This window comes from Dromiciops gliroides, chromosome 4, assembly GCF_019393635.1.
Source record: "Dromiciops gliroides isolate mDroGli1 chromosome 4, mDroGli1.pri, whole genome shotgun sequence".
Lineage (NCBI taxonomy): Eukaryota > Metazoa > Chordata > Mammalia > Microbiotheria > Microbiotheriidae > Dromiciops > Dromiciops gliroides.
Window position 1 is genome coordinate 4,119,490 of NC_057864.1, and position 18,986 is coordinate 4,138,475.

Here is an 18,986-nt window from a genome sequence, read left to right on the forward strand (position 1 = left end):
TCTTGTCAAATTGGGGCATCTACTGTATTCAGAATATTGGTGACCACAGTGAAGCAGCTTGCCAGATAGAATGTTCTAGTGAGAGGGAGCCCAGGCTCAGATTCAGGAGGACCTGAGTTCAAGAGCTGCTTCTGATTTATAGCCATGGTGCCTCTGAATGTCTCAAAGACTAAAAGGTGCACAGACCCCTGATGTCACAAGTCTAGCCCCCAATACGATTTCAGCCAATCAATCAGTATTTATTAAGCACCTGCTATATGACAGATGTTGTGCTTACCACTGTTTAGGGCTATTTATGTGATTTAATTGGACAGTATATATGTATCTTCTGCAGACGTTACTTTGTATTGCAGTCACCTGTATGTGTTTCTTCTCTCTGTTGGGTTGTAATCTTCAATGAGGCAGGGGATTTGTCAAATTTATAACCGTCATCTCCACTCAAATTCAGACCCATGCTATGTGCTTAAGGAAACATTTAATAAGTGTTTTTTCATTTGCATTGTCAATAATGCCAAATATGAATTGTCTTGCATGTGTGTAAAACATGCTTCTAAAGGCCACACTGTCTTTTATAATTAAATGTCTGTGAGGTTTCTTCCCTTTCATGCAAGTCCTGCTGTTACTATTGGGCTTTTTGGGGGTGGGGAGAGAAGATAGGGGTTGTATAGAGCCTCATCATGCACAAGTCTGACTTGTAAATTGAATTAAATGCACGTAAACCTTGAGGTATAATATTTATATGAATAAATTTATATGTTAAAATGATCGTTTGTTAGCATTCCTCCTGTTGAAGAGGCCCAGAGAATGCCTGCCATGTCTTGTTACTATCGCCATCAAAGCAGTCTCTTCACCAAGTGTTTCATCTTCTCTCACTGAAAAGGAATTGAATGAAAGTGCCTGACCGCAGATTTGTGCTCTTCCTTCATTCTTAAGATCTTCATCCATTTCAGTGTCCTATGTTCCTCCGTCATGTGCGTGCCACTTCAGACATGGAGAACTTGGGCGCGAGGCCGCCGTCCTGCGCCTGGCGGCGTCGCCTTCCCCAGAGGCCTGAAGATACAAAGGCAGGAAAGGCTTAGGCCGGCAGCCCCTTTGGAGCTGAAATCAGAGTCCTTGTGCTTTCCAGAAGAGGTCACCGTGCCGCACCCCAAGCCCCCTTTGGAGCACCTGGGTCTCCTCTGAGCTTGATCAGTTACACATCCCAATGCAATCTCTCACAGTAAAGTGACTGACATTTAATGGGAACGGAAGTACCCAAATCCAGCTGTTCCTGATCTTATTCAAAACCAGTGGTGTTTGTTACAGATGCTTCAAGCAGCATCGACGAGAAAAGATTTCATCTTTCTCTGATTTTAAGAACCTTACAAGTGCTCCTGCTTTCAAGGATAAAACAGAAGAAAAAAAGTAAGAGTGCATCCCCATTGTCTCTAAAGCCAGTAAGCGTTTATCAGGCACTAACTATGTAATGATAAAGGGGCGGCTAGATGGCTCAGTGGATAGAGCACTAAACCTGGAGTCAGGAAGAGTTGAGTTCAAATCCAGCCTCAGTTACTAGCTGTGTGACCCTGAGCAAGTCACAACCTCTTCCGTAATCCACCAGAGAAGCAAACAGCAAACCACTCCAGTATCTTTTCCGAGAAAACGTCATGGACAGTGTTGGCATGCTATGGTCTACAGGATCACAGTTAGACATGACTGCACAACAAATGTGATACTGAGCAGTTATAGGGTGCCTTAAGGGTTACAAAGTGCTTAACAATGTTCTCCCATTTCGTCATCATGGCAGCCTACAGAAGCCTGTGCTAGTTTATCTATACAGATGAATAAACAGAAGTAGATAGAGGTTAAGTGACTTGCCCAGCTAGTAAAGTACTTGAAGTTGGATCTGAACTCGGCTCTTCCTGACTCTAGGTCCAGGACTGTGTACTAGTTCTTGGGGAAAGAAATCCCAAAGTTCCAGACTTAAGTTCCTTCTACGCCATAAGTAAATACAAGATACAATGAAATGATTCAATAAAAACCCAAACAAACAAATAAATGAATGTAGACTGATGGGAGGGGCACAAGCAATGGGGAATCAGAAACCTCTTGAAGGAGACGATACTTGAGAGAAGGCCTCAGGAGCTGTGGTTTCTGAAGGTAGGAGTGAGGAGAGAGCATCCTGCTCTTTGGGTGTAGCCTCTGGAGAGACATCGAGGTGGAGAGGTGGAATGATGTGGTTTTGTGCACAGAAAAAGGCAAATAGGCCCCTTGGATGGGAGTGTGGAGTGTGTGTGGCAGGAGGGGGAATAATGCATCGTCAGGCCAGGGTGATAGGCTGGAGCTTTCCACACCAAAGAAGAAGAGTCTGTGTTTTATCAGTGAGCATCCAGCAGAGCAATGACAGACTTGTGCCTTTGCAGCTGGGAGGAGGGTGGGTTATGGAAGGGAAGAAATTGGATGCAGGGAGACCAGTTAAAAAGCCATCGCAATACTGTGGGTGAGAGGTGAGAAGAACTTGAGTTATGATGGTTGTACTATCAGTGGAAAGAAGAGATAGATGTGAGAACTATGGAGGGGCAGAGTGAACCAGCCTGATAACTGACTATATGCAGGGTGAGGTGGGGTACAAATGGGAGGAGGCAGCACAGAGGGGAAGAGACTTTCAGTGCCCAAAGGAAATGATAAACTAGCTGGGCCCAGCTCTGTGGAACAGGAGGCTTCGAATATGACACTGATAGAAACCGACATAGCCAGCCTCAGGGATTATCCAGACAAGAGACAGGGAAAAGTCCCAAAGACTGAGGAGGAAGCCCCAAGGAAAGTTCTTTGGGATACAAGAGATAATGTGAAAGATTACACATTTAAGAAAGAAAAACAACACAGAACTAGCTCACCAGGAGGTAAACCACCAGAGAGGATTATAAAAACCAAAGAAAGTAAGAATGAAACATCAAAGTCCAAAACATAGTGATAAAGCATTAGATTCTAATGGAAAATTAAACATAATTACACAATGAAAAAGAAGTTTCTGGAACCCCCAGAGATCATAGAACAATAACAAGAAAATCAAGAATAGTTCCAAAAGAAAAATAAACCATTTAAAGGAAATGAATGTCAGAAGTCAGCTCTCAATCCTGAATGCATACATGCAAGCACACACACACACACACACACACACACACACACACACACACACACACACACACACACACTACAAAGTAGGAAAATTGAATACAGGATGAAGAGTTTTTGTAAAGAAGTAGAGGCTCCAATGGGGATGGGATAAAATAATGGAATTTGGCAGATGCCCAGGGGCCCCACCTGATTGATTTAGTATTGTTTCAATTGGGTGAGAATGAGAAACTGACTAAGTACCTACTTAAGGATGATTGGATGGAGGCCACACCTGGCCAGCCCTGAGTGCTGTGTTGGTGTACTACTGACGTCAGCAAGAGACCATTCTCAACCAATCAGCTTGAAGGCCCTCCCCTTTGGGGGAGGTAGAGAGGAACTAGGAAGGGAAGAGACATTCATTCTGGGGTGAGAGAGCTTTGGAGCAAACCAGAGAGGGACTGAACAGCTGACTCTCATTGAAAAACGACGGACCCCAGGTGGTGAGTGGAAGTGAGGCCAGCTCTTTCAGCTAGCTGAGCAGCAAGCAAGTTTGGGGTTCGAGTCAGTCTTTGCTAGAGCCAGGGAGCTTATTCATTTTCTCTTCCTCATTGTCCCTGGCTTTTATTAACTTCACCTGTGTTGTAAATTTTGTTCCCTTTAATAAAACCTAGTTGGTTTGTAGAAAAGAGGCTGTTAATCTCCTTTCTTATTAGTCTGGGAGAAATAACTGAAAAAGGCAGTTTGGAAGGGAGGAAACTTTGGGCCTAGAGGTCTCTCATTATTTTCTGAACCCCAATATTACGGCGAGCCGCCCAGTGAAAATTTGGCCCTTACAGGGAGAAAAATAGATTGGGAACACAAAAAATACCAAAGTGGAGAAAAAAAAATGGTGAAAGGCATCACTATCTAAAGAACAGATGAATTTTATAGAAGGCAAAGTAACCATCCTTAAAGATAGGATGTACCAAGATAACTTACATAATAAGCAATTCATCATATTAAAAACATATCAAAACTGATTTTTTTGGGGGGCTGTTTTTTTGCAGGGCATTGAGGGTTAAGTGACTTGCCCAAGGTCACACAGCTAGTAAGTGTCAAGTGTCTGAGGCCAGATTTGAACTCGGGTCCTTCTGAATCCAGGGCCAGTGCTTTATCCACTGTGCCACCTAGCTGCCCCCAAACTGATTTTAATAATGTAGAAAAAGCCTCTGGCAAAGTACAATACTAATTCTTTAAAAGTGCACCTACAAAATATAGGCATAAAAACATATATGTGTGTAGTGTGTGTGTGTGTGTGTGTGTGTGTGTGTGTGTGTGTGTGTGTGTGTAGCCAGTGGGGAAAACACTACCAAAGCTTTCTTGGTGAATACAAGAGTAAGGGAAGAATATCCCCCTTCCCCTTCTGTCATTCAACATCATTCTAGAAATGCTAGAGATAACTACAAGACAAAGGAAAAAAAAGATCAAAACATGAATATTGACAAAGAAAAGACACAATTGTTCCAATTTGCTGACAACTTGATGGTGTAACTAGAAAACCCCAGAGAATCAGTACTGAGGGTAATTGAGACAATAGCTTTGGTAAAGTAGGATACAAAATACTTTGAAAAAAATAACAACAGCATTTCCATATAGTTACAACAACATGTAGGAGGAAGTGATAGCAAGGAAGATCCCGTTTAAATAACTTAAATGCATATGATATTTGGAAGTCAGTCTGTTGAGCAGATTTAAATGAAGACAATGTCAAAGAGCTATTTTAAGCAATGAAGAAAACTTCAATCCTCGGAAGGATGGTCATTGCTCATGGGTGACCACACAGATACAATAATATAATGATACTGACAACTCATTTCCTGAATAAGTGCTATTTCAATGGCCCTACCCAGGGGCCTGACACAGTCATTAAGATTCATCTGTCATATCACAAATCTAGAATGTCAAAGGAAAGAAGGGAATGAGTGAAGAAGCTATTGAGTGCCTCATAGACTAAAGCTTCAATGCCATTATCAGGGAAAAACAAGCAAACCCAATAGCACCAAAACCAGGAATGAAGGAGAGAGAGCAGGTCCAGATCTCATACTACAGCGTGAAGCTTAGTAGTACTGTTTTTTTTTGTTTTGTTTTGTTTTGTTTTGTTCTGTTTTTTTGGGTTTTTTTTGGCGAGGCAATGAGGGTTAAGTGACTTGCCCAGGGTCACACAGCTAGTCAGTGTCAAGTGTCTGAGGCCAAATTTGAACTCAGGTCCTCCTGAATCCAAGGCCGGTGCTTTATCCACTGCACCACCTGGCTGTCCCAGTAGTACTGTTTTTAAAAAAGATCTAGCTGGAATAAGCAGCAAATTAATTCAATAACTCAGAGACTTGCTCAACCAAAAACATTAAATATTAAGCCAAGAAGTACTTCTTTCTCAAGAATTTTGGGGAAAGAAGGAATCAGTTTTGCAGAAATTAGGTTTAGGAACACCAAGCTTGAAAAATGGATTGTTGTTATTTCAGTCATGTTGGACTCTTCATGAACCCATTTAAGGTTTTCTTGGCAAAGATACTGTTTTTCCATTGCCTTCTCCAGCTCATTTTACAGATGAGGACGCTGAAGCAAACAGAGTGAAGTGACTTGCCCAGGATCATACAGGTAGTAAGTGTCTGAGTCTGGATTCAAACTGAGGTCTTCCTTACTCCAGGTATAGCGTTCTATCCATTGCACTACCTACGCAACTTTTAATATTAAATAATTTAAAATAACAAAAAAATAAATTAGAGGAGAAAAACTCAGGTACATTTCATAGCTCTGGCACAAAATATAAAATGGATAATTAAATTTAATGAAATTGAAAAGCTTTTGTAGAAAGAAAATCATTAAAAGGAAACTGTCAACCCCCCAAAAAGCTTTGCATCTAACATCTCTGTTAATTTGCATAGTATTTATACAAATTGTTCTTTGAAAGTTTGATAGAATTCACCTGTGGAATCCATCAGGATCAGGAATCTCCCCATCTTCCCCGCCCCCAACTTTGGTAACTCCCTTACAGCTTTGCTTTATTTATTTATTCATTCATTCATTCATTCATTTATTCAGCCATCCATCCATTTATTTATTCATTCATTCATTTACTCACTCACATAATTACTTATTTTTTTATGAGATAAGATTATGTAAGAACTTTGGTCTTCTCAGGGCAGCTAGATAATGCAATGGACAGAGCACTGGCCCTGCTGTCAAGAGGACCCAAGTTCAAATCTCACCTCAGACACTTACTAGCTATGTGACCCTGGGCAAGTCACTTAACCTCAATCACCTTAAACATCGAAGCCGATTTCCAGTCATCCTGATGTATATCTTGTTACTGGACCCAGATGACTCTGGAGGAGAGTGAGTAGGGTGACCTTGCCCAGCCTTCCCTCACTTAAATCAAATTCACTGCAAATCATGACATCACCTCCCAATGTCATGGTCCTCTTTGAGAATGAAGGACAGAAAAGACCAAAGTCTTCTATTAGTTGAGGATTTTAAAACATATTCTATTTCTTTAGTGTTTATAGTTTTATTGGCATATAACTATACATAACAAGTTCTGATATGTACCTATGTATTGTATTTCTATTTGTGTATGAATGTACATTATATTTAGTCTTTTTGACATTAAGCTTCCAGCCGGCTTTTATGCTTTTCCTCTTTCATTTTTATAAGTGTTTTTGATTTCCAGGTTATTTATTTTCACTCTACTTTTTCATCGCTCCTTATTATGCTTATTTTAGATTTATTTGTTGACTTTCTAATTAACGTACATTAAATGTATTAATTCTCCATATTTTCCAAAGGGATTTAATATAGTTTTATAGATATAATTTTTTTCCTGAGAGTACTATTTCAGCTACATCCCAGTAATTTTATCATGTTGTTTCATTATTATCATTCTTAGACCTATTGTTTCTATGATTTTTTTTTGATCCCCTCATTAGGATTTCATTGTTAAATCCTCATTTCTGTCTCTATTTTTTGTTTGAGATTCTTGAACTGATGACTATTTTTATTGTTATGGCCTGTAAAGGATATGCTTACTATTTCTGGTTTGTACATTTACGTGTATCTGTGGTGCTGAGAAATAAATAAGCAGATACGTGTGTATACACACATACATACATATATGTATGTGTCTATATATATGTATATATATAGACACATACAGTGTATATGTGTGTGTGAATATTTTTATCAGTCCTAATTAGAAGGTGCCATAAGGCTTTTAATGCTTGTTTTTCCAACAATTCTATCAATTTTTTATTTTCCCTTTTGTTTTATCTTTATGCAAACTGAGAGAAGGTCTTTAAAAAGCCTACCATCATTATATTACTATTTATACCTTCTATGTAATTCAGTTATTTTTTCTTTGATGAATTTAGATGGTAAGGCACGTAGAACATAGAAGTTTAATATTATCATTAGTTTATTGTCTGTGCTTGCTTTCAGCATAATATGGTTCCTTGTTTTTGTCTTTTTATGTTGTGAATTTTTGCTTTTGCTTTGATAGAATTATTATAAGTTCTATTTTGGGGGATTTATCTGATACACAGTAAAATTTGTTGAATCCCCTCATTTTAATTCTGTGTATATCTTTGCTTTTTGCATGTATTTTTTGTGAGCCACAGAGTTTTAAGAATTTTTTGTTTGTTTTCATCTGTCACTTTTTCATTTTGTTGGATGGTTTAATGCATTCACCTTTAAAGTTAAGAGAATTAAGTTGATATTTTCTTCTATTTGTTTATAATATTTTTTCTAAAGTAATTTTTTCCCTTCTCTGTAAAAGGAGAGCACTTCATCTCTTCATGTATCTTAGTACATATATTTAAAAGCTTAAAAATGATTTGGATCCAATGTTTCTAGTCTGTCAACTTTAAAGCCTGAATCTTTCAAAATGTTAGTTCTCCCTCCCAACTTTGTGTCAGTTACAAATCTTTTAAAGATATGTACTATTTTGACCTTTATCCAATTCATATATGCGTGCACATATACATATATGTATATGTATATGTATATACATAAATCATATATAAATGAACTCACACACATATATACACATGCATTTATAGACACATATATTCGATTTATACATGCATATGTATCATTATATTGCTATTTTATCTTAATAATAAACATTTTAATTTAAAGTTTTGAGTTCCAAATTCTATCCCCCCCTTACCTTCCTCTCTTCCTCCTGCATGAGGTGATAAGCAACCAGATATAGGTTATACATGTGCAATTATGTAAAATATCACCATATTAATCATTTTGTATAAGAAAATGGATAAAAGAAAAAATGAAAGTGAAACATAGCATCCTTCAGTCTGTGTTCAATCAACATCAATTATTTCTTTGGAGGTAGATAGTATTTTTCATCATTGTCTTGTCTTGGATCATTGTATTGCTGACGATAGTTAAGTTCATTCACAATTCTTCATCAAACAATATTACTGTCACTGTGTACAGTGTTCTCTTGGTTCTGCTGACTTCACTGTACATCAGTTCATACACGTCTTCCCAGGCCTTTCTGAAATCATCCCACTTGTCATTTCTTATAGCATAATAATATGCCCTCACAACCATATACCACAGCTTGCTTAGCCATTCCCCAATTGCTTAGCATTCCTTTGATTTCCAATTCTTATCTGCATCTAATTCTTCTGATTCATGAGTTTCAGATATCTACTAAGTTTACTTCGAGATATCTGAAAGGCAGTTGTAGATATGACATTGGAGGTCAAAAGAGAGTTTGGGGCAGAATAGGTAGATTTGAGAATCATCAATATAGAAATGATCTAGAACATGATCTAGAACAAAACTTCCTAAACTGTGGGTCACAACCCCATGTGGGGGTTGCATAACTGAAAGTGGTTGTCATGAAAAATTTGTCAGTAAATTTTTGATTCGTATACCTATGTTATATACCTATGGACCTGGGGGTCACATAAAAATGTCTCAGGTGAAAAGGGGTCATGAGTAGAAAAAAGTTTAAGAAGCCCTGATCCAGAAGAGGATCCAGCAAAGAAGACAGAGAGCTAGGAGGAGAACCAGGAGAGAGTGGTGTCCCAAAACCTAGCAAAAAGAGAGCGTCAGTAAGGGAAGAATGATCAACAGTCTCCAGGGCTTTGGAGAGATCAAGGACAATGAGGACTGGGGAAAAATGATTAAATTTGGCAACTAAGAGATCATCAGTAACGTTGGAGAGAATGATTTTAGTAGACTGATATGGTGAAAAGCTATATTGACCCCCAACCTCAGACCCACTGTGGGGCAAAGATCATGGGTTTTGCTTCACCTTATTCATTCTCCCTGACATAAGAATGCTGGCCTTGTAAGGAGGTAAAGAAATCAGAATCATAAAATTTCAGAGTAGGAAGGGATGTCAGGAGGTAGTGATGGCGAGCTCACCCCACAAAGCCTTCCTCCAACGGATGTGTCCGTACCTTCTTTCCCAGGGCCACATTCTACTCCTAAACAGCTCTGATTGATAGGAAGTTTTTTTCTTGACATCAAGCCTACATTTTCACTGTTAAAAATTCCACACTTTGCTGCTTGTTCTGACCTCTGGGGCCAAGCAGAAAAGAATCGCTCTTATCCATGTCAGTTACTTGCCTACAGTGATCTCATCCTCACTGTAGTCATCTTTCTCTCTAGGTTAAAGAGATCCGGTTCCTTTAATCCTCCTGTGACATGTACTTGAGGTCTTGAGGCGTGGTTGGCCACCTCTGGATTTTCCCCAGCTTAGCCATGGTCTCCTTTACTAGTACCCCATGTGCAGACTTCATATCAGGAGAATATTCACCATACATCTACCAGGACTATAACATCTTGGAAGCACCCAAACCTTGAAGATCCCCTCCTCTGCCCCCCAGAACTAGCTCCGAAAACAGCAGTTCACACACACAAAAAAAAACAATGACTGAAGCTTGGAACAGTGTTTCCTCACCCTCAGGAGAGCAGAGCCTAACTTTAACATAAAGTTCAAAGTCAATATATAGACTGGAAAAATGAGCAAAGAACAAAAGAAGAAAGAACATGACCATAAAAAAGTTACTATAGTGGCAGGGAAAACCGAAACAGAAACTCAGAAGAAGATAATAATATAACAACATCTACAAGCAAAGCCTTAAATAAAAATGCTAATTGGATCTAAGTCCATGAAGAATTCCAAGAAGACTTTAAGAAAAAAAGATATGAATGGTAGATAAAGAATTCAGAAAAGAAATGAGTGATGCAAGAAACTTATGAAAAGAGAATTAATCATTTGGTAAAAGGCACAAAAATATTGAAGAAAATATCGCTTTACAAAGTGAGGGACAAAAATTCACTTAAGAAAAGAACTCCTTAAAAACCAGAAAAGGCCAAATTGAAAAGAAATTAATTGAAAAGAAAATAGTTTCTCAAAAATTAGAATATGGCAAATGGAAGCTAATGATTCCATTAAACATCAAGAAACAAAACAAAATAAAAAGTGAAAAAGAGTAGAAAATGTGAAATATTTCAAAGGAAAACTAAATGACCTGGGAAAAAATTGAGGAGAGATAATTTAAGAATTATTGGACTACCTGAAAGACATGACCAAAAAAAGAGCCTAGACATCATATCCCCCCCCAAAAAAAATCAATAAAAATTGCCTTATAGAAGATTGCCATCTTAGTATATAGAGGATAACATATAATTTGATAGAATCCATTGATTACTTTCTGAAAAAGATCCCAAAATGAAAACTCCCAGTAATATAGAAGCCAAATTAGAGAGCTCCTAGGTCAAGGATAAAATATTTCAAGTAGCCAGAAAGAAATGATGTTAATATCATGGAGCCACAATCAGAATCACACAAAATTTAGTGGTTTCAACATTAAAGGAACAGAAGACTTGGGATATGATATTCTAGAAGGCAAAGAAACTAGGATTACAATCAAGAATTACCTACCCAGTGAAACTGAGTCTAATCCTTTGTGGTAGAAATTGGATATTTAATGGAATAGAGGACTTTTTGCTATCCCTGAAGAAAAGATCAGAAAATTTGATATTCAAACATGAGCCTTAAAAGAAGCATAAAAGGTAAACATGAAAGACTCAATAAAGTTAAACTATTTACATTCTTATATGAGGAGACGATAATTGTAACTCCTAAGAACTTTGTAATTATCAGGGCAGTTGGAAGGAGTCTACATCAACTGAGGGCACGAGTTTGAGTTCATTTGTTGGAAAGATCTCTAAAAAAAGGAAGGGTAAGAAAAAGGTATGCACTGCAAGGAGGGGAAAGGGAGGTGTAGAATGGGGAGCATTTTCTCACATAAAAGAAGTGCACAAGTAAGAGTTTTTATAGTGGAGGGTGAAACGGGGGGGATGGGTGGCAGGAAATCCTTAGATCTAACTCTCATAAGCATTGGTTCACACATGCGTACACGCACACACACACACACTCAGTTGTGTGTGTATCTACCTTACCAAATAGGTTAGTAGGAGGGGATCGCAATAAGAAATATGCAGTGGGGAGTGATAAAAGGAGGGCAGACTGAGGAAGGCAGTGGGCAGAAGCAAAACAGACTCTCGAGGAGGGACAGGACAAAAAGAAAGCAAATGCAAAAATAGCCATAAAAGAATAATCAGGAGAACTTTGTTTTGCTAACAGCTACCATAAACAATGAATTACTATAACAAATACTGCAAGTTTCCCTAATAAAGCCCACATTTCTCAAATATATAAGTGCCATTCTTCAATCAATAAATGGTCAAAGAGCATGAACAGGTGGTTTTTAGAAGAAATCAAAGCTTTCTGTAGTCATATAAAAATGCTCTAAATCACCATTGGTTATAGAAAGGCAAATGAAAACAACCCTGAGGCATCGCCATATACCTCTCAGAAATGACATGCTAGAGGGGATGAGTGAAAAAACATATACTAATAAACTGTTGGTGGAGTTGTGAACTTGTCCAATCATTCTGGAAATGACTATTAAACTGTGTACCCACTGGGCAGCTAGGTGGCACAGTGGGTAAAGCACTGGCCTTGGATTCAGGTGGACCTGAGTTCAAATCTAGCCTCAGACACTTGATACTTACTAGCTGTGTGACCCTGGGCAAGTCACTTAAACCTCATTGCTTTTCAAAAGACAAAAAAAACAAACAACAACAACAACAAAAACCTGTGTACCCTTTGATCCATCAATGCCACAACTAGGTCTATATCCCAAAGAGATAAAATAAATGAAAAGTACTATGTACAGTAACAGCATTGTTGCTGATCAACTGTGAAAGACTTGGCTACTCTGATCAATACAGTGGTCCAAGACAATTCCAAAGTACTCATGATGGACAGACTCTGTCCACCTCCAGAGTGTGAACCAATGAACCCTGAGTGCCAATTGAAGTAGAATCTTCTTAATTTTTTTCTTTTTCTGTGATATGGCTAAGCTGGAAATGTTTTCCATGATTTCACATGTATCATTGATTTCATGTCTTTGCCTTGCCAGTGAGAGACAGGGAGACAATTTGGAATTCAAAATTAAATAAAAAAGAACGTTAAAAATACATCAATAAATTTATTGAAAACAGTTTATTGACTATTGCCACTGCTTTGGTGTTCGGTCATGTGACACTTGAACATTTTGGATATACCATTGCTACACTGAAGCTACTGGGGAGGCCTCCCTTTGCCCTAAATTTTTCTTGTCTAGATATGACCTAAACTTTACTAGTGCTTTCATTTCAAGCCAATGTTCTTAAATTTCTTTTCTAATTAAATGGAGTTTCCTTCTTCTCTCCTCGAGTTGGTTTCATTTAATTGGTAAGACAGGAATATCCTTTTTATGTAATTATATTAGATTTTGGGGTAATTTAAGTTTCTTTAGGACAGAATGTACTAGGCAATTTCAGTACATTTTTTACTGTGCTACTTTTATATAATAAAATACCTTCTGTCTACTTAACTATAACCTAATTCTTTCCCTCATACCTGTATATTATGATTCATGCAAAACCAATGCTGGGCCTTTATTTAGAACTAAAACGTTAAAATTTCTAAATGTATTTCCTTTTGAATGTTGGGAGGAAAAGCAAACTCTTAAGGAATTGTCCTTCTCTCCTCCACCCCCAGATGTTCCATGGAAAAGAGTCAGAAAGAAGAAGTAGCTCTCGAGAAAGGAAACAAACTAGAGGAAGCCAATTAAATAATGTGAACGAGTTTGCTTTCTTAAATCTGCATGGAATGCATTTAAGCTTACTGGAAGCCTCCCAATGCTGCAGTTCACTTAGAATATGCATCTTGTCCAAGAATTTTCTTACAGATATGTCTCCACTTCGGAGCTGTACAAAATTAATTAAATTGGATCTTCATTCGAATCAGGTAATGGCGAACTCAGACCTACATTTGTAAACAAACATGATCTCTGTAGAATTTCTTTGTAAATACTTTAAGGTCTCAACATTCCTTACGTTGACTATTTGATTTAAAAATGGAAGTCACTATAGGCTATTACCATTTTAATGATTTCATCTTTGGATGAACAATGTATGTCATAACTTAATTTTAAATCCTTAATTCTGTACTTAAAAGTTTGTTTAAAAGTTTAAAGTCTCCCCTCCAGTCTCTTCTCCTCTCATCTCCTACCCTTTTCCTCTGACTCTTCCTCCCCTCCCCTGCACTCAGTTCCCCTCCTCTCTTTCTCCTCTCACCTGTCCTGTCTGGTCCTGTCCTATTGTTCTATAGAAATAGGGACAGAACCTATGATTTCACTGATATGTGGAACTTCCAGATGAGAAAACTTCTACCATTTCAGGTTGACCCTTTTTTACCACAACTTCTATTCCTAGAAAATGCCCAGAAAACAGTCTCAGGGACTGTTCCAAGGTCATACAGCCACTATGTGTGGGAGGTAGATTTTGAACCCAGCTCCTCTTGCCTTCAAGCTTAGCTCCTGCACCCACCGCATCAGACTTTTGTATATCTCACAAAGTTCCCATCTTGGAGGAAGTAGACACTGTGAAAAGAATAGTCACCTGGGAATTCAAGGATCTGGCTTGAAATCCCACCTCTCCTATTTCACTCCTTCTGTGACCCTTACCAGCAAGGTGGGCAAGTCACTTGGCCTCCTCCCCTCATCTCTCGAATGAGAGGCTTGGCCTACGTGGCCTCAGAAATCCCTTATGTGCCTCGGCCCACGAAGCTTTCTGGGATGAAGGCAAAGCACGTGTGCTTCTGCTGGCTGAATGCTAAGCCGAACTGCACCCCAGGCCCCTGAGTTCTTCCGCATTATGCCTGTATCACTGGTCATCCTGGGACTTTCTCCCTCTGAGGCTGTGTGACCCATTACTGTGTTTGTGTTTTAAAGATACAGCATCATTTGTTCAGTTGCCTTCTGAATAGTCTCCCATTGCCCTGCCAAGCCAGCCATTATTCTGGCTTTCTCCATGTAACTGTAATATGATATAAAAAGTAAGTCGCTGCTGGCCATGGGGCCATTTGGGATAACTAACCTTTATCTAATTAATCGTATACTTTTTTTGACAAAAGGACCACAAAGTTACTTTGCTAAAACATTTTATCAAGGAAGCAGGTATTTTAGCCCATGTGAACAACTGAATGATTGAAAATGTTTTTGAAAAAACCCAACCATTTATTTAAAAAAATAGTTTTTCCTTTAAAAAGTTAGGATTTCACAGTTGTATCATCTGTGGATTTTTAGCACTTGATAAATAAACCCATCAATGCCCTCTCCCTACCCCCTTTTGATCTGGAGTGCTAATTGCTACCAAAGACTTCAGGGTCAACATGATGCGCGATCTGTGCTTCCCAGCGCTATGCAGACATTCCGAAAGGACGTCCTTAGCTGCTTGTCCTCAGTGTGGATTGTCAGCTCCTGGAGGGCTTTCTTTCTGTCTTTGTAGCCCCAGCATGTAACACAATGCTTAGCACAGAGTGGTGGCTTAGTGAAAGGCTTCTTGATGATATGTGGTCACTCACAGCGCTGGCTGGAATGGCAATTTCTAATGAATCATTTGGTTTTGCAATACATTCACGAGTGCATCTAGTGCACATGTATGTATGTGTGTATAAAAAAGGTAAGATACGTACGTTGATTTTTTCTCCATTCTCACTTTTCATTGGCACTAATAGTCTATTCAAAAGTCTATTTGAATGGACAGAAATGATCAAACTTGGCTTACTCTCCATGATTACGATTTACACCAAATTCTTTCTGAAATATTCTAATGTCGCATTTTTTTAGTCTTTGGCTTTCCTTAAGTCTTGAGTAGGCTTAAGGTGCTTTCCACCCTCAAAATAAAATAATCCATTTCATCTAGGCTCTCATTAACCACGGTTTTATTGTGCTGTGTACATAGGCTAGTCAAGTCTAGAATACTTTCTAAGCCAAAGTGTGGCTGCTCTTATGTATTTTAAAGGAAAGATGTTATCCAATTAACTTCCAGTTTTATACTTCAATGTTATTTCAGATAAGAATTGTGCCGGATAAAACATTTTGGGTTGAAATGAAGGAATTAAAACTTCTATATCTTCACGATAATTCATTTGTAAAATTAAAGAATGTGTGTTCTTTATCTGCCTGCCCAAACCTGATGGCCCTCACTCTGTACGATTGCCCAGTGAGCCTAAAAAAGGGTTATAGGCATGTGCTGGTCAATAGTATATGGTCACTCAAAATCCTGGATCATTATGTGATTTCTGATGATGAAGTGATTGAGAACTGGACGCTTCCGGAAAGATTCAAAGCATTTAACAAGCGGCTTCTCTGTGATATCACCTCAGTAGTGGCAAAGGTAAGCTTCTGGTTTGGGCTACCATAGTTGATCATTTTGAATATAGGAATGAAGGAATTAGATAGCAGTAACTTCAATTTTGAATAATGTACTGAAATTTTGTAAACGCTAAAGCAATTTTAATAAATCATACAAGGAATCCTAATTTACTGAGAATGTGATTAATAGTTTCATAGAAACTATGTAAGTTATTAAAAGTTTTCGGCCCAAAGAAATCTAGTTGAACCTAAAAGAAAATAGCTTCAGACCAGTGAGAATGGATGAGGGAGGAAAGGATAGGACTAATTACATTTTATTCCATTTCACAAGATTTGATTAGACCCCTAGATGCAAGGAATAATGCTGGGGGCTTAAGAGACATAAATAAACAAGCAAAGCATCCTCTGCCTTTCCCCAATTAGCTAGTATTATATTTGTTTATTATTATTATTATTAATTTGATAAAAATTAAAAAATAATTCCATGTTCACAAAATAGATGAGGCTTGCATAAGAAATCTCTTAAGTATAGCTCATAGATTAGATGGATGGATGGATGGATGGATGGATGGATGGATATCGACAAATCTGTATTTCTATACATAAAGGCTGCTCTCTGGGATGGGGAGCCATACAGGGGGCAATTTAAGTTATGAAAAAACAAAATTTATTACTATCATTATTTTTTTAAAACAACCACAAAGGGGCAGCTAGGTGGCACAGTGGATAGGGCACTGGCCCTGGATTCAGGAGGACCTGAGTTCAAATCCAGCCTCAGACACTTGACACTTACTATCTGTGTGACCCTGAGCAAGTCACTTGACCCTCATTGCCCCACCAAAAAAAAAAAAATAGAGGAAGTATACATCACCCTCAGTCTCCTGGAATCATAGGTGATTCTTGTAGCAATGAAAATCCTGGTGTCTTTCAAAGGTTTTGTTTTGTCTTACACTGTGGAAACAATATTGAGCATTTTATGTTGGTTCTACACACTTCGTTGTGCATGACCAAATCTTACCTTCTGCCAGAGGGGTTTCTTGGTCCATTCTCCCTCACAGCTAGTGCCTTCCTTCTGAGCTGCCTCCCCATAGCATATTTTGTTGGGGTTCCCTGATTAGAAAGTGGGAGCTCTCTCAGAACCCCTGTTGCAGCTGGGCCCCCAGGTCACTAGGTCACCTCCAACTGGACTAGACTTCTCTGGACTCCTTCATCATGCTATTCCCTCTCCCTAGATGCTAGATGTCTTCTTTCTTCAATCATCTCCTTTCAGCTTATGTGTCTTCTTCCATTAGACTGTGAGCTTTTTTTTTTTTTTTTTGTAGGGGCAATGAGGATGAAGTGACTTGCCCAGAGTCACACAGCTAGTGGGTGTCAAGTGTCTGAGGTAAAATTTGAACTCAGGTCCTCCTGAATCCAGGGCCAGTGCTCTATCCACTGTGCCACTTAGCTGCCCCAGACTGTGTTTCTTGAGGGCATGGACAGGCTTTTGCCTTTCTTTGCTTCCTCAGCATAGTAATTAATCAATGTTTGCTGACTGACTGATCTATCTGGTATATATCATTACCTACCTGTTCTCTCCCCTATAAGAATTTGAAACCCTCGAGGTTACAGGCGAGGTTTTTCTTTCTTTGTACCCTCAGCACACAGCACAGAATAAGTGCTTTGTGGATGCTTGATGACAAACACGTTTCATTTTCGTGTGGCATTCATTCTATCATTCCTTTATGTTCACAAATGAGAATTTGTTCTGCTGTTCCCTAATTGATGGGCCCTCCCTAAGGCTCCCATTTTTTGCTTCAACCAAAATGCTGGTATAATATTTTTGTACATAAAGATATTGCCTCACTTCCTTTGATCTCTTTGGAGTATAAGAGCTAGTGGCAGTTTTGCTGTGTCCAAAGATATGCAAACATTAGTGACTTTTCATCTTTAGGTCCGAGTTGTTTTTGAGGTTTGTTAAATCAAGTCACAGCTCTACCAACATATGTCAGTATGTTGTGCTTAGCCTCAGATATTGCAAGATTCTCCATTTCGCTTTTCTTATTATCTTTTCCAAATTGTGGAGTACTCAGCATTTAATTTGCATTTACTTTATTAATGATTTGGAACATTTTCATGGAGTTGATAACTTGGTATTCTTTTCAGAACTGCTTGTTTATCTTCTTTGTTCATTTATATTTTGGAATTTTTTTATTTTAATTTTTTTTATTTTAATTTTTTATTTTAATACATTTCCAATACATAACAATTCCATAAATAGAAGTGTGCTTTAAAGCCTTTAAAACATAATTCATAGGTCCTTATCAAATTGTAACTATTGGTTTTATTTGTGATATTTTTCCATTTAAGTTAATTAGAATTGGGCATTTTATGTCTTGTGAACCTCTCTGTACCTTATTTGGTCAAGAACTCTTCACCTTTCTAGAATTATAAAAGCTATATCATTCCCAGTCTCTTCTAATTTGTTTAATACCTGACCTTTCATATCTAGGTCATGTATCCTTTTGGAATTTCTTATGGCATATGGTATGAGGTGTTAGTTGAAACCTAATTTTCCTGCCAGACATTTCTGATTTAACAAGCAATTAAAAAAAAAGTCCATACCTAAGTAGATGTCTCTTTCTTTTATTCTTTTTGTGAGGTGATCTAATTATGTTCATTTCTTTCTGAATCTTGTCTACTTTTTCTGTTCAATTAGTCAGTTTTTTTTCTGGCTTTTATCAGCATCAAATAAGTTTGATTATTATTTCTTTGTAGGAGAGTCTAAGACAGAAGTGTCCAACTCACTGCTGCAAGCAGCAGCAAAACTCCTGAGTGTGGCCAAACCATATTAAAATATAGTTGGAAACTGTTTAACAAATTAAACAAAAATACAATCTGATACCGGTAATGTTAAATTCTGGTTTATGGCGTCACCCTTTCTGCATACATCATGGACCCATTTCAATCTTTTCTTGGCATATTGTGAGGTGTTAGTATGTATCTAGTTTCTGCCGTACTGTTTTCCAGTTTTCCCAGCATTTTTTGTCAAATAGTGAGTTTTTGTCCCCAAAGCTTGGATCTTTAGTTTTATCAGACACTATGTTACTCCAATGCATTGAGTACCTA

At 38.1% G+C, this 18,986-nt stretch overlaps 1 protein-coding gene across 1 annotated transcript in view; it reads left to right on the forward strand.

Annotated features, from left to right (window-relative positions):
* Positions 1-18,986, forward strand: part of LRRIQ3 (leucine rich repeats and IQ motif containing 3) — a 152,029-nt gene that overhangs the window by 2,394 nt on the left and 130,649 nt on the right. Inside the window, exons 4-6 of the mRNA XM_044001169.1 lie at positions 934-1,064; positions 13,220-13,468; positions 15,577-15,900. Of these exons, the coding sequence (XP_043857104.1) occupies positions 934-1,064; positions 13,220-13,468; positions 15,577-15,900 (704 nt within the window). The remainder of the gene's footprint in view (positions 1-933; positions 1,065-13,219; positions 13,469-15,576; positions 15,901-18,986) is intronic.